At 45.8% G+C, this 12,942-nt stretch overlaps 1 protein-coding gene across 1 annotated transcript; it reads left to right on the top strand.

Annotated features, from left to right (window-relative positions):
* Positions 1-1,776: 1,776 nt before the first annotated feature.
* Positions 1,777-2,415, top strand: LOC311187265 (polyadenylate-binding protein 1-like 2; the record flags this gene model as incomplete). The annotated part of the gene is made up of 1 exon (XM_084258575.1): positions 1,777-2,415. The coding sequence occupies exon 1, from the start codon at positions 1,813-1,815 to the stop codon at positions 2,413-2,415; it is 603 nt and encodes a 200-aa protein (XP_084114701.1). The 5' UTR covers positions 1,777-1,812.
* Positions 2,416-12,942: the final 10,527 nt, after the last annotated feature.

Here is a 12,942-nt window from a genome sequence, read left to right as displayed (position 1 = left end):
TCACCCCCACCCCACCCCGCCAACACATCAACAGCCACTGCTCACTCATCGCGTGGCCCGCCCCCGGCGTCCCAGCGCCAAGGATCTGGTCGGGGGTCCCCCGGAATGACCCGGAGAGCCGGAACCAGAAATCTCACACGACAGCGATGTCACATTTGGGGTTTGTTGTGCACGAGCTTTTCTGGGTTCCCGTCGGGAACCTGGGCACCTTGAAGGCAGCCTCACCGAGGAGCAAGCGCCCCTTTCTGCCCGGGGCGTGCGCCCAGCACTCGGTCTGACTTTCCCCGCCGCCCCATTGAGGACCGCGCTGAGGACCTAAGGACGGGGTGCTCTGGACTCCCGCACTTCCGGGCTGCGCGCTTTGAGGCGGGGAGGAGTTGGAGGGGGAGGGCGAGGAACACCAGGTCCCCAGTTCTGCCATGGTAGGGGGTAGGGCCGGGTTTCCAGCCCAGACTGTCTGCTCCCCCAAACCAGCTGAACAGCGGTCTGTGTTCTCCTGCCTCCCAGAACCCCGTCTCCCTGGGGACTGGCACGTCTCCACGAATACTTGTGGCGTGGTGTTATGAATGAATGAAAACATGCCCTTGTGCTCTCGCCTCCCTCTTCTGCAAGTGTCGCAGAGCGGGCGTGAGGGAAGGGCTCTCCGGGAAAGTGGGTCAGCGGGCTGCGGGGGAGCTGGCCCCACTTGCCCCGGCTCCTGCTCCGCAGAGGAGCGGTCTCCTCGGCGGCGGGGCTGTCGCCCAGCGCGTGTGCGCGCGCGCACGGGGTGGGGGCGCGGGGGAGACGGTCCCCGAACGTGAGAAAACCATTTTTCGCGGCACCGCTCGGACCCGGCCGGTGCAGTCTCGAGCCCCCACCCCCTCCCGCGAGGAACTTGACGGCGCCCCCTGAATGTCGTCTGGGCGCAGCGGGGCCGAAAGCCAGCTCCCCAGAGCGGCCCCGCGCGCCCTCGGCCCGCCGCGCAGCTCCGGCCCGGGCCGCGGCTCGGCGAACCCCCGGGCGGCGCGAGCGGCTGACGCCTCGCACCCCGCCCCCGCCCCCCGCCCGCGGCCCGCAGCCCCGCGGCAGCCGCAGGGGGAACCAAAGACGCCGAAGCCTTCCCAGCTGCCCGGACCGCAGACGCCAACACCCCCGCCCCCCGCCACGCGCCGCCCGCCCGCGCCCCGCACGCCAGCCCACGACCGAGCGGCGGCGGCGGCTGCAGGCGGCGGCGACTCGCACCCGCGCGCTCAGGGCGGCGCTCGCCCTCCCAGGTGACTGGCACCCGCCGGCCGCGCCGGCCCCGCGCCCCCGGCCCGGTTCCGGCGCCCCCCCCCCAGGCCGCCCCCTCTCCCGCCTCTGCGCGCCCCAGCCTGCGGGAAGGGAGGTCGCGGCAGCGGCCCGGCGGCAGCGGCGACCGTGGCGACAGCGGCGACCGTGGCGGCGGCGGTGGCGGCGGCGGAGGCTGCGGCGGCGACCGTGGCGGAGGCGGTGGCGGAGGCCTCCGTGGCGGAGGCGGAAGCCGAGGCTGAGGCGGAGGCGGAGGCCGAGGCCTCAGTAGAGGCGGCGGCGGCGGAGGCCACCCTGGGGGAGGCGGCGGCCGCTCTGGCCGGGAAGGAGACGGAGGCCGCCCTGGCGGCAGCGGCCGCGACGGGGGCGGAGGCCAGCGGGACCGCGGCCGCCGCCTCCTCCGCCGCCGCCGCCGCAGCGGGAGAGGCTGCGGCGCCCCCCGTGGGGAATGCGGATGCGGATGCTGAGGCGGCGGCCGCGGATACAGATGCGGCGGCGGCGGCGGAGGCGGGCGGGGGCTCCCAGGGGAACCCAGACTTTCCCATGGCCTCGCTGTACGTGGGCGACCTGCACCCCGAGGTGACGGAGGCGATGCTCTACGAGAAGTTCAGCCCCGCCGGGCCCATCCTTTCCATCCGCATCTGCAGGGACAAGATCACCCGCCGCTCGCTGGGTTACGCGTACGTCAACTACCAGCAACCGGTAGACGCCAAGCGGGCCCTGGAGACCCTGAACTTCGATGTCATCAAGGGCAGGCCGGTGCGCATCATGTGGTCCCAGCGGGACCCCTCGCTCCGCAAGAGCGGGGTGGGCAACGTCTTCATCAAGAACCTGGGCAAGACCATCGACAACAAGGCGCTGTACAACATCTTCTCCGCGTTCGGCAACATCCTCTCCTGCAAAGTGGCCTGCGACGAAAAGGGGCCCAAGGGCTACGGGTTCGTGCACTTCCAGAAGCAGGAGTCCGCCGAGCGGGCCATCGATGCGATGAACGGCATGTTCCTCAACTACCGCAAAATTTTCGTGGGGAGATTCAAGTCGCATAAGGAGCGAGAGGCCGAGAGAGGAGCCTGGGCCAGGCAGTCCACCAGTGCTGAGGTCAAGGATTTCGAGGAAGACACCGACGAGGAGGCCACCTTGCGATGAAGACAGTAACCCTGGAGCGAGTCAGCCAGCAGAGCCAAACCGCGGCTCTCACTCGGTTTACAGCCCTTCCTCCCCTTTGTTCCCCTTAACAACCCACCAGCAGTGTATTGTATTGGCAGTGCGCCTCTCCTCCCCCGCCCCTCCCCCTGCCCTCCCGCCCCTCCCCGCCCTCTTCCCCCCCCCCCGCTCCTCCCCTCCCCTCCCCTTCCCTCTCCCTTCCCCTCCCCCATGCCCCCTCCCCTCTTCTCCCTTCTCTTCTTCCCCTCTCCCCACCCTCCACCACCCTTCTCCCCTCTCCTCACCACTTCCCTCTCTCCTCCCCCTCCCCTCCTCCCCCTCTCCTCTCCCCTTTCTCCTCTCCCCTCCCCTCCCCCCTCCTCTCCTCCCCCCTCCCCCCTCCCCCCTCCCCCCTCCTCTCCTCTCCTCTCCTCTCCTCTCCTCTCCTCTCCTCTCCTCTCCTCTCCTCTCCTCTCCTCTCCTCTCCTCTCCTCTCCTCTCCTCTCCTCTCTTTCCTTCCTTCCTTCCCTCTACACCCCACCCCCTCACCAAGGGAGTTGTGACTAATCTTGCTAATCTGTGCCACTTGATAGGTTAAAGGCTGCCTCTCTCCCTTTGGTTTGGTTTAAAATGTACTTCCTTCTCCCTGTGTGTATTGAGCAGGTGATACAATTTCATGGCAGGAACACCGGAAAGCAGAAGGAAATTAGATAAAGGGAAACCAAGAGGGTAACTGCGCCCCATCATCCTACCACCCAGAGACGACCACTTTTACCTTTTGGGTGTGCTGTTTCTCCTGGCTCTCTTCTCCCCGCCCCCGCCCCCCACCCCACCTTCCCTTTTAACACAGTTTTAGAATGGTTCGTGTATGTGGTGTTTCTTAATCTGCTTTTTCAGAAACTAAAACCAAACAAAAATCAACCATTGAACTTCTTTCCATGTTATTCAACAGGTTTTCAAAATATCTCCAGTGCCTGCAGAGTGTATCCATGGACCTTAACATTTCTGTAATCATTCCCGCATTGTTGGACTTTCAGGTGGTGCCTAGTTCTTTCCCTGTGTTTAAACCCAACACTGCATACTCTGATGAGTGGATACTTCCTTGCCAAGCCAAATCTTCGCTAGCATACCCGTTGGTCTTCTTAACTGTGGACTTGCAGGGTCCACATGTGGACATTTAAAGAATTTTCCTGCGTGTTTGCCAAATGGCCCCCATCATAAGCATTGTATAGATGTCTATTCATGCCCGCCAGTGCAGCTAGTAAAAAGAGTATGCCCATTCCCCCTGCATAGTCTCCTGGTCACTGCGAGAGTGTGTGTGTGAGTGTGCGTGTGAGTGTGCGTGCGTGCGTGCGTGCGTGTGTGTGTGTGTGTGTGTGTGTGTGTGTGTGTGTGTAGGCCAGCCTGATGAGCTGCAAATGTTTTTTCTCTGTCCTGGTTGTTTTGCTGGATTTAAATCCTGTTTATTGCTTTCCTCCCCTGTGTTCACTTCTGCCATGTCCCCCACTGTCAGAAAATAATTCAGCTTCATTGCAGGAAAATACCACAAATCAGACAAGTGAACAGAAGAAAAGGAGTGTCTCCAATAATCATCTTAATGGTCATCTATACCTTTGTTATTCTTCATCTTCACATGTCCAATATTTCTCATTTGATATATATGTGAATTTTAATGTATATACCCTTTAAGTGTCTGCTTTTTCACACAAATATATAGATAGATATAGATGTACAGATATTCTTAATCTTCCTTTCATGTCATTAAATATTCTTCTAAAATGGTGTCTATTGCTGTTTAGTGTTCCAATGAATGGCCTTGAAAGAGGAGTAGATAAATATATGTACCCATCTATGTTTACATTTAGATGTAGAGATGGGTGTCTTTGCTTTCACTATTTCCTCATTGTTAAACATCTAAGTGGCTTCTCTTTTTTTTTCTTATGAACCCAAGCTGCTGTAATTTCATATTGCACAAACTTTGCTTACATCAGGATTATTTCCTGAGAACACATTTCTCATGAACAATTAAGGGTCAAAGTATATGAAAGGTTTGTAATCTTTTAATTTTTTTGGTTTGTTATTAAATGACTATCCGCAATGATAGTACCAAGTCACCCTTATCAAGTACACATGTATTGTGCAAGAACCTCAAACCAGGACAGTGCAGTGTGCTTGATGTTCCAAACATTTCTGTACTCTCCCACTATTTTATCAGGACTTTTTCCTTTTTGGTTATTATTTATTTTAAACATTTATTTTTATACCCATTATACTTTAAAGATACTTTTAAATTAACATAGAAAAAAGTCGAAATCACTCCTAATTCTACTTCTTTGAAACACATGACACATGAGCTTAAATAATAATGTCTTCATAGTGTAATATGATGTATTTAGTTGTGAGATGCTTTCACTATAATTGGTGTTATTTTTCCAAATTATCAAATATTCTCTAATTTTCTTTTTACCTTATACTCCATTTTATGGATGAGCTATCATTTCTAAACGTTAGCCCCTTGATACATGTTTAAATTGTGCTGGTTTTTCTTCAGTAAGATTAGCTCTATGGATAACACTTCAGTGGCAGAGTATCTGCTAACATGTGGAGATATTATATTGCCTTATATACTTTGCCAGTCTGTTGCCAGATACTCCTTCCATAAAGCTTATGCCCTCAACAATGTAAGAGAGTATTTCTCTGCTTATCTTAAGTTAGTATTATTTTAAGTTATGTTAAAGAGTATGCCCATTTTTCTCTGTCCTGGTTGTTTTGCTGGATTTAAATCCTGTTTATTGCTTTCCTCCCCTGTGTTCACTCCTGCCATGTCCCCCGCTGTCAGAAAATAATTCAGCTTCATTGCAGGAAAATACCACAAATCAGACAAGTGAACAGAAGAAAAGGAGTGTCTCCAATAATTATCTTAATGGTCATCTATACCTTCGTTATTCTTCATCTTCAATTGGGTTTAAATTGGGTAGGCTTGTACATTTTTTATTTCATTTCATTGTCAAGTGCACTGCTTGAAAAAGTGGACATACGTATTTACATACGCACAACCACTTCGAAGAGAGAATTTTGTGCCTTTTCAGACTTAGTCTATTCTTAAAATTTGAAACAAATATAGGGTAATATAGGAAATGCTCTGTCTTTTTTTAATGTGTCATAAATATATTTAAAACATTTTGGCTATTGAATACTTATAACTCGCTGTCACTGGATAAGTGGTCCTTTTTTTTAAGTGCTTCATGACTTTGGACTTTAAAGTATTTTCTACATTTTCCCCATAATACCCAAAACTTTGGTGAATAATTTTGCTGTACAATTATTGTATTTACAAAAATACGTAGGCGTGAAATTGAAAAGCAGAGGCCTGGATATACCAATTTACACTTCCACTAACACTTTGTAAAAATGCCCATTTACCTGCACATGTTCCTCTCTGGTGGTATACAATTTATTTTTGCCAATATTATACTATGAAAATACCTTATTTTTAAAATTCAATTAAAAGTTATTTTGTTTACTATTCAAGGAGTATAAACTCATTTAAAAACAATCACATAGCATCGATAAGGAAAATAAAGAAAATAGAATAACTGATAATGTAAATGAGAAATAAATGTATATGTATTCATATATGCATATATGGTATTGCATTGTATAATACATAATTATTACATATTATAATTTTCATATATTATAAATTCATATTTTACATCTTTATTTCACAATATTTATTCAGCAATAAATAAGACTTGGATATATTTTCATGTTTGTTTCCTCACATAATTTAAAATGGTCTTTGAACATGTATATATATATGAATTGATTCATCCTTTAATTTATATATAATTAGATATTTTCTTTGTTCCCAATTCTTTAATTTCAGATCACTGTTTTAACCTATGTTTATAGGCACATTCATAATTGGAAGAATCAACATTATCAAAATGGTCATCCTACCCGGAGCAATACTCAGACACAATCCAATCCCAATAAAATACCGTTTTTCAAAGAACTGTAACAAACACTACAAGATCCGAAATAGCTAAAACAATCCTGGTAAATAATAGAATAGAGATATTAAACTTCCAGATTTCAAACTCTATTATAACTCCATAATAATTAAAACACCTGCTACTGGAACAAAAACACGCACATATCAATGGAATAAAATCATGACCCCCAGAAATAAACCCACTCTCATATGGATAGGGAACAAGAACATAAGCTGGGTCTTCTTTGATATCTTTTTCTTTGTATAGATCCTTTACCTCTTTTGTTAAATTTACTCCTAGGTATTGTGTGTGTGTGTGTGTGTGTGTGTGATTGTAAGAGAATCACTTTCTTAATTTCTTCCACTTCTGACTCACTGCTTGTATATAGGAAGGCAGCTAATTTTGTATATATTTTGTATATATTGTATATACCCTGTCATTTGCTAAACTGATTGTTTTTATTAGTTTTTCTGTGGCATCTTGAGGGGTCTGTATGTTTGCAATCTGCATGTCCTCTTTGGAGAAGTGTCTGTTTATTACTTTGGCCCATTTTTTGATTGGGTTATTTGTTTTCTTTTTGTTGATTTATATGAATTCTTTGTAGACTTTGATATCAGTCCCGTGTCAAATATATGGTGTGCAAATATGTTCTTCCACTCAGTAGGGTTTCTTTTCATTTTATTTATGGTTTCTTTCACTATGCAGAAGCTTTTTAGTTTGACGTAGTCTCAGTTGTCTACGTTCTCTTTTGTTTTTCTTGCTATTGGGGATGACTCCCTAAAGATGTTAGTGAAGCTTATGTCATGAAGTGTTTTCTTCCATGTATTTATGCTTTTAGGTCTTACATGCAAGTCTTTCATCTATTTTTATTTGATTTTTTGTGTATGGTATGAGCTAATGGCCTACTTTCATTTTTTTTGCATGCAGCTGTCCAGTTTTCCCAACGCCCATCAGAAATAAAAATAGCATTTTTCAAATTTTATATTTTATAGTCAAATTTCACTTCTTGGTTTACTCATCTGTAAGTTGTTTCCATAATTTGGTTATTACAAACAGCACTGCAATAAACAAGAGAGTGCAAGTTTCTTTTGAATTAGTACTGCTTTTGCTGTGTCGCATAAGATTTGGAATGTTTTGTCTTTGTTAGCATTTGTCTCAAGATTTTTTTTATTTATTCTTTGAATTCTTCATTAACCCAGTACTCTTTCAATAGTAGTTTATTCAGTCTCCATGTATTAAAAGATTTCCCTGTTTTCTTTTTGACAGATGATTTCTACTTTAATGCCTGTATGGTCTGAGAAATGCTAGGTATGACTTCAACCTACATGAATTTGTTGATATTTGTTTTGTGACCCAGAATGTGTTCTATCCTGGAAAATGCCACATGTGCACTTGAGAAAAAAATGTGTTTTGTACTTTTCTGTGGTGTAGTGTCGGGTGTCTATGAGGTCCACATGATCTATGTTTAAAGCTATGGTGTCCCTGTTTCTTTTCTTCTAGATGATCTGTCACAGGAGGTCATGAGGCCTCTGGTCCTTCTGGCTCACTCTCTGATGTGAGTCTAGGGTCTCACCAGTCTATGCAGGTGCTGGTGGGGGTCTTGTGGGAGGTAACAAGATCTCTGTAGTTCTACGCAGGCACTCTCAGGGTCCTGCAGGTCACAAGGCCTCTGCTGTTCCCAGTAGGCTCTGGCTTGGTCTTGTGGAATATCTGGAGGCCTCTGCTGGTCTGGGTGGGGGCTAGCCGTATCTTGTGAGGTCTCTGGTTGCTTTGGCATCCTCCCGGGTATTGGTATGGGGTCTCATCAGTCTGGGTGGACACTGGTAGAGTCTTACAGAAAGTCATGGGTTCCCTGCCAGTACAGATGGGCACTCGCATGGTATTGTGGAAGGTCACCAGGCCTCTTGTGGTCTGGGCAGGGGGTTGGCACCAGGTCTCTGACCACTCAGGCACTCTCCTGGATGTGGGTTTGGGGTCTCACACCTTTTCATTTATCATTGCAATTTTAAACTTTGTATCTGACAAGAAAACATCCACCATTTCTTAATGGTTGGATTCTGGAAATTGTTTTCTTCTTTTGGTGTCATATTCCCTTGAGGATTCAGGGTGCAATGTGTTGTATTTTTGCATCTTTCCAGGAGGTGGTGCTGGTTTTGTTTTTTTTTTTTTTTTTTTTTTTCAGATCTTTCCTGGCTCTATATAATTTTATGTTTGACCTTTTTGGTCTTCCGTATGTCAGGTAGACATGATCTATAGCTGCTGGGGGTTTAGGCAGGGATCCAGCCACTACTGAGAGTTGGTTAGGGGATTGCTCATGTTTTTTTTTCCACTACCAGTAGCCCCCAACTCTGGGGTTCCTGATTCATCTGTGAGATTGTTAATGTCAATATACTTCACAATTTCACTACCAGTACTGAGGGGTGTAGGCATAGCACAGTCTACTGTACTGTTTTTGTTCTTCTCACTCAGGACCTGGCCCCCTGGGCATATCCAAGCTCCCTTGCACATATGTCCCCTCAAGAGTGTGCCTCTGCACCACTGCTCTCCCCTCCAGGGAGCTATGAGTCAAATGGGAACACAGGTCTGTGGTTTTTTTGTCAGGTTTGCACCCTGGACCATAGCCGCCAGGCATCTCTCTCCACCCACTTTTTGATAAATGGAGTAGAATCTCTTTAGTGCCCCTAGTAGTGGTGTCCATGCTGGTCTTCCATGTCCAAGAGGTATTCTACCTTAGCCCCAAGTCATGGGGATAAACCCTGGGTTCAGTGCTCTCCTGGATAATTGTCAGATTATCCTCCCAGTAGCAAAGCAGGAAATCTCCTTTGAGTTTTCTTGGTGCAATCTTCCTCCCTTGTAGAGATTTTTCCTTTGTTTTCTTAACATAGGCATTTATCACTGTAAATTTTCTACCAATAAATGCTTTTGCTCCAATTTAGAAGCATTGATGTGTTGTTTCCATTTTGTTTATGTCACATTTTTTTCATTTCATCATTCACCTATTTGTTCAAGAATGTGTTGTTAATTTCCACATATATGTGCTTTTTTTCCCTGTTACTGATTTCTAGTTTTATACCACTATGTATGAAAGGATACAAGGTATGATTTTAATCTTCTTAAGTCTTCAGAGGCTTCATTATTGATTCAATATTGATCTATTCTGGAGAATAGTCTGTGTGCACTTGAGAAGAATGCATAGTTTGTTCCCATAGGGTAAATGCTCTGTATATGTCACTCAAGTCCATTTGGCTTAAGGTATGGATCAATTCCAGTGTTTCCTTATGGATTTTCTGTCCAAATGACCTATACAGTGTTGAATCTAGAATACTGAGTTTCCCTACTACTTTTGTTTGTTTTCTGTTTCTCCCTTCAGATCTGCTCATGTTTGCTTAATGTGTTTAGGTGCTCTTGTGTTGGGTATATATTTATTTGCAATTGTTATATTCCCTTGATGAATTAATCCCTTTATTATTTTGACCTTTTTTCTCTTTCTGCAGTTTTTGACTTAAGGTCTAATTTGTCTTCTATTAATTTAGTTACTTCTGCAGCCAATGTTTATAATTTGGTTGGAAGATCTTCTCTAACTTTGAGCTTATGTGTGTCATTGAAGCTAAAGTGAGTCTCTTAAATATGGCTGAATAAGAAGGTTTGAAAATTCTGCTCCCCTAAACACAACTAAAATGAAAACCTAAACTGAAATCTGCTCACAGGAATTTTCAAAAGTCCATCACCAGAGGCAGGAGACTGCTACAAGGAGTCCACACTGAAGATGCTGGATTTCCCTGGGAACAGAGTAAGAAGAGGCAAGGGAATTTGCAGCTGGCAGCCATTCCAGTCAGAAGAACAGGGTGGGAGACTGATGTTTGTGTGGATGTGCATGGACTGTGAGTCTTTCTAATGAGGCTTTTCATTGAGTGGGTAGTACAGACCAACCCCCAAATAGTATCTGTGTTGCAGATTCCAAATCAAAAGTTGCAAGTGGAAGAATGTGGCTGTCTACTGAGCAGAAACCTGGAGGCTAGCAGACTCCAAACAGCACATAGAAGATGGTGGCTGTCTGCTAAGTAGAAGCTCAGAGGGTAAGCAGGGGCTGTGTCATATGTGGAAAATGACATCTGCTCCTCTCAGCAGAAATGGAGGGCAGCAAAGGCTAAGGTGCACAGAGATGTTGGCAGGCCTGCTGAAGAGTCTAGAAATGACTGCATACATGGAGGAAGAGGTTGGCTATGTGGAGAGAACCAGCCTGCTGAGGTAGGAGCACAGGAACTTGAGCCACAGGAACTGGAGGGAAGCTGAAACCATCTAAGATGAAAAGAGACAGCCAGTTTCCAATCAGAAGTGAAGTGTCAAACATGTGACAAAGACAGAGAGGGCCTGACTGCCAATCAGAAGCTGACCTCTGGGACCAGATTCATGGAGAAAAGAGTCACAGAAGGCAAATCAACTACCTAATCAATCTTTTAAAGTTCACCTGGCCATCCCATTCTGCCCATCTTCTTAGCTGTCCCTCTACCCCATTCAGGGACTCACGGTATGGGGTCTAAAAAACTCCACCCTTTCATGAACACCACCTACCAGCTTCAAAGTTGCTGGCTGTAGATGAGGAGGTGTTGAACCAAGCATTGGTGTTCCTGGCACAAGCCCACAAGTGGGAACTGGATTACAGGCACCCTCCCTCCTGAGCTGCAGCTGTTGGCCTGTGCATCAAGGGCAAGGAAATCAATGTGGTCCCTGCTTCAAGAGTGTCAAGGGCATGGGAAAATGTTGACTCCAGCCACACTGAAGTCCTTAACAACCTGCTTGTGGTGCTGCTGGTATGGTGGATGGCAAGCTGGACTGCAAGGTGGTTGGGCAGCTTTGCTGCACCCAAAGCATGCACTTGGTGGTGCACCTGTACAAGAACTTGAAGCATGCATAGCTTGGTCCAAGGGGCTAGTAGCTATAAGTGAACTTGGAAACCCCCGAAAACATCAGCTGTGGCAAGGGGCAGTGACCACTGTGTCCCCATCAGACCAGCTGTGGAAGGCCACTCCTCCAAAACTTATCCTTGTAAATGAGGTCACAAAATGGCACCATGTCCACCACTAATAGTCAACATAGTATTGGAAGTCCCAACTATAGCACTCAGCTAGAGCAATTAGACAAGGGAAAGATATAAAAGGAATCCAAATTGGCAAATCAGTATAACTATCACTACTTGTAGATAACATGATAATACACATAGAAAATCCTAGAGGCACCACACACACACACAAAAATGTCAGAAACAAAGAATCAGTACAGTAAATTGACAGGCTGCAAAATCAATATAAAAAATCTGTTGCATTCCAAAATGCAAATAATGAACTAGATGAGAAAAACATCAAGAACACAATCCTGTTTGCAGTAGCATCAAAAAGTATTTAATTCCTAGGATTAAACCTAGCAAAGGAGGTAAAAGCATTTCAACAAAAACTATAAGACAATGCTGAAAGAAATAGAAGACCCAAGAAAATGGCAAGATATTCCATGCTCATGGATTGGAAGAATTAACAATGAAAGTTTTCATTATATTCAAAGCAATATATAGATTCAATGAAATCCCTAATCCCTAGCAATGTTTCAAAGAAATAGAGCAAAATTACTGAAATTTATATGGAACCACAAAAGAACCCAATAAGCAAAACAATCTTAACAAAAAAGTACTTGGAATGATACACTCTTAGACACCAAAAATGACACATGGTTATAGTTATCAAAACTGTATGATATTGCAATAAAAATAGACATACGGATCACTGGAATAGAATGGAGAGTTCAGAAATAAAGCCATTTTTATGTGGACAGCTAATCTATGACAAAAGAGCCAAGAGTACACAATGGAGAAAGAAGTGTCATCAAAAATGGTGTTGGGAAACACTACATGCAGAAAAATGTAACTATACAACTATTTCACACCACACACACAAATTAACTCAGAAATGGATTAAAGACTTGAGTATAAGATCTGAAAGCATAAAATACACAGTAGAAAACACAAGCAAAACACCCCATGCACTCGATTCTGGGGATGTCACTGGGACTAATTCCAAAGACAAGGGAAAATGAAATGGGACTACATAAAAAAGGCTAAAGCATAAGGAAATAAACTAAAACAGTACATAAAGAGTACTCAAAACAGTGCACAAAGGACACTTAAAACAGTGTTACAACAGTGCCAAATACAGGAATAGGTCATTGTCATTGGGTTCTCACCCACATTCGTAATTGGAAGACTACTCAGGCTCAGGGTCTGACAACAGTAGGATTCATTTAACAAATAGATTAGGAAAAAGGAAAGAGTTTCTAAGGCCACAAGTGGCTAACTGTCTCACCCCAGATAATGTCCACAATGTACAGAAGTCCCAAACAAAGGTTGTTCATAGAAGATGAGGTTACACTGTAGCAGCCCCCAATAGCAGTCTGAAGGCTGTGCTGGATGCCAGACTGGGCAGTGTTGGACTCAACAGCACCAGGAGGTAGTGCCAGAGGATCAGAGACTATGGACAGCTCTTTG

This window comes from Talpa europaea, assembly GCF_964194135.1.
Source record: "Talpa europaea genome assembly, chromosome: X".
Taxonomy (NCBI): domain Eukaryota; kingdom Metazoa; phylum Chordata; class Mammalia; order Eulipotyphla; family Talpidae; genus Talpa; species Talpa europaea.
Note: the sequence above shows the minus strand (reverse complement) of the source record. Positions and strands in the feature narration are given on the sequence as shown.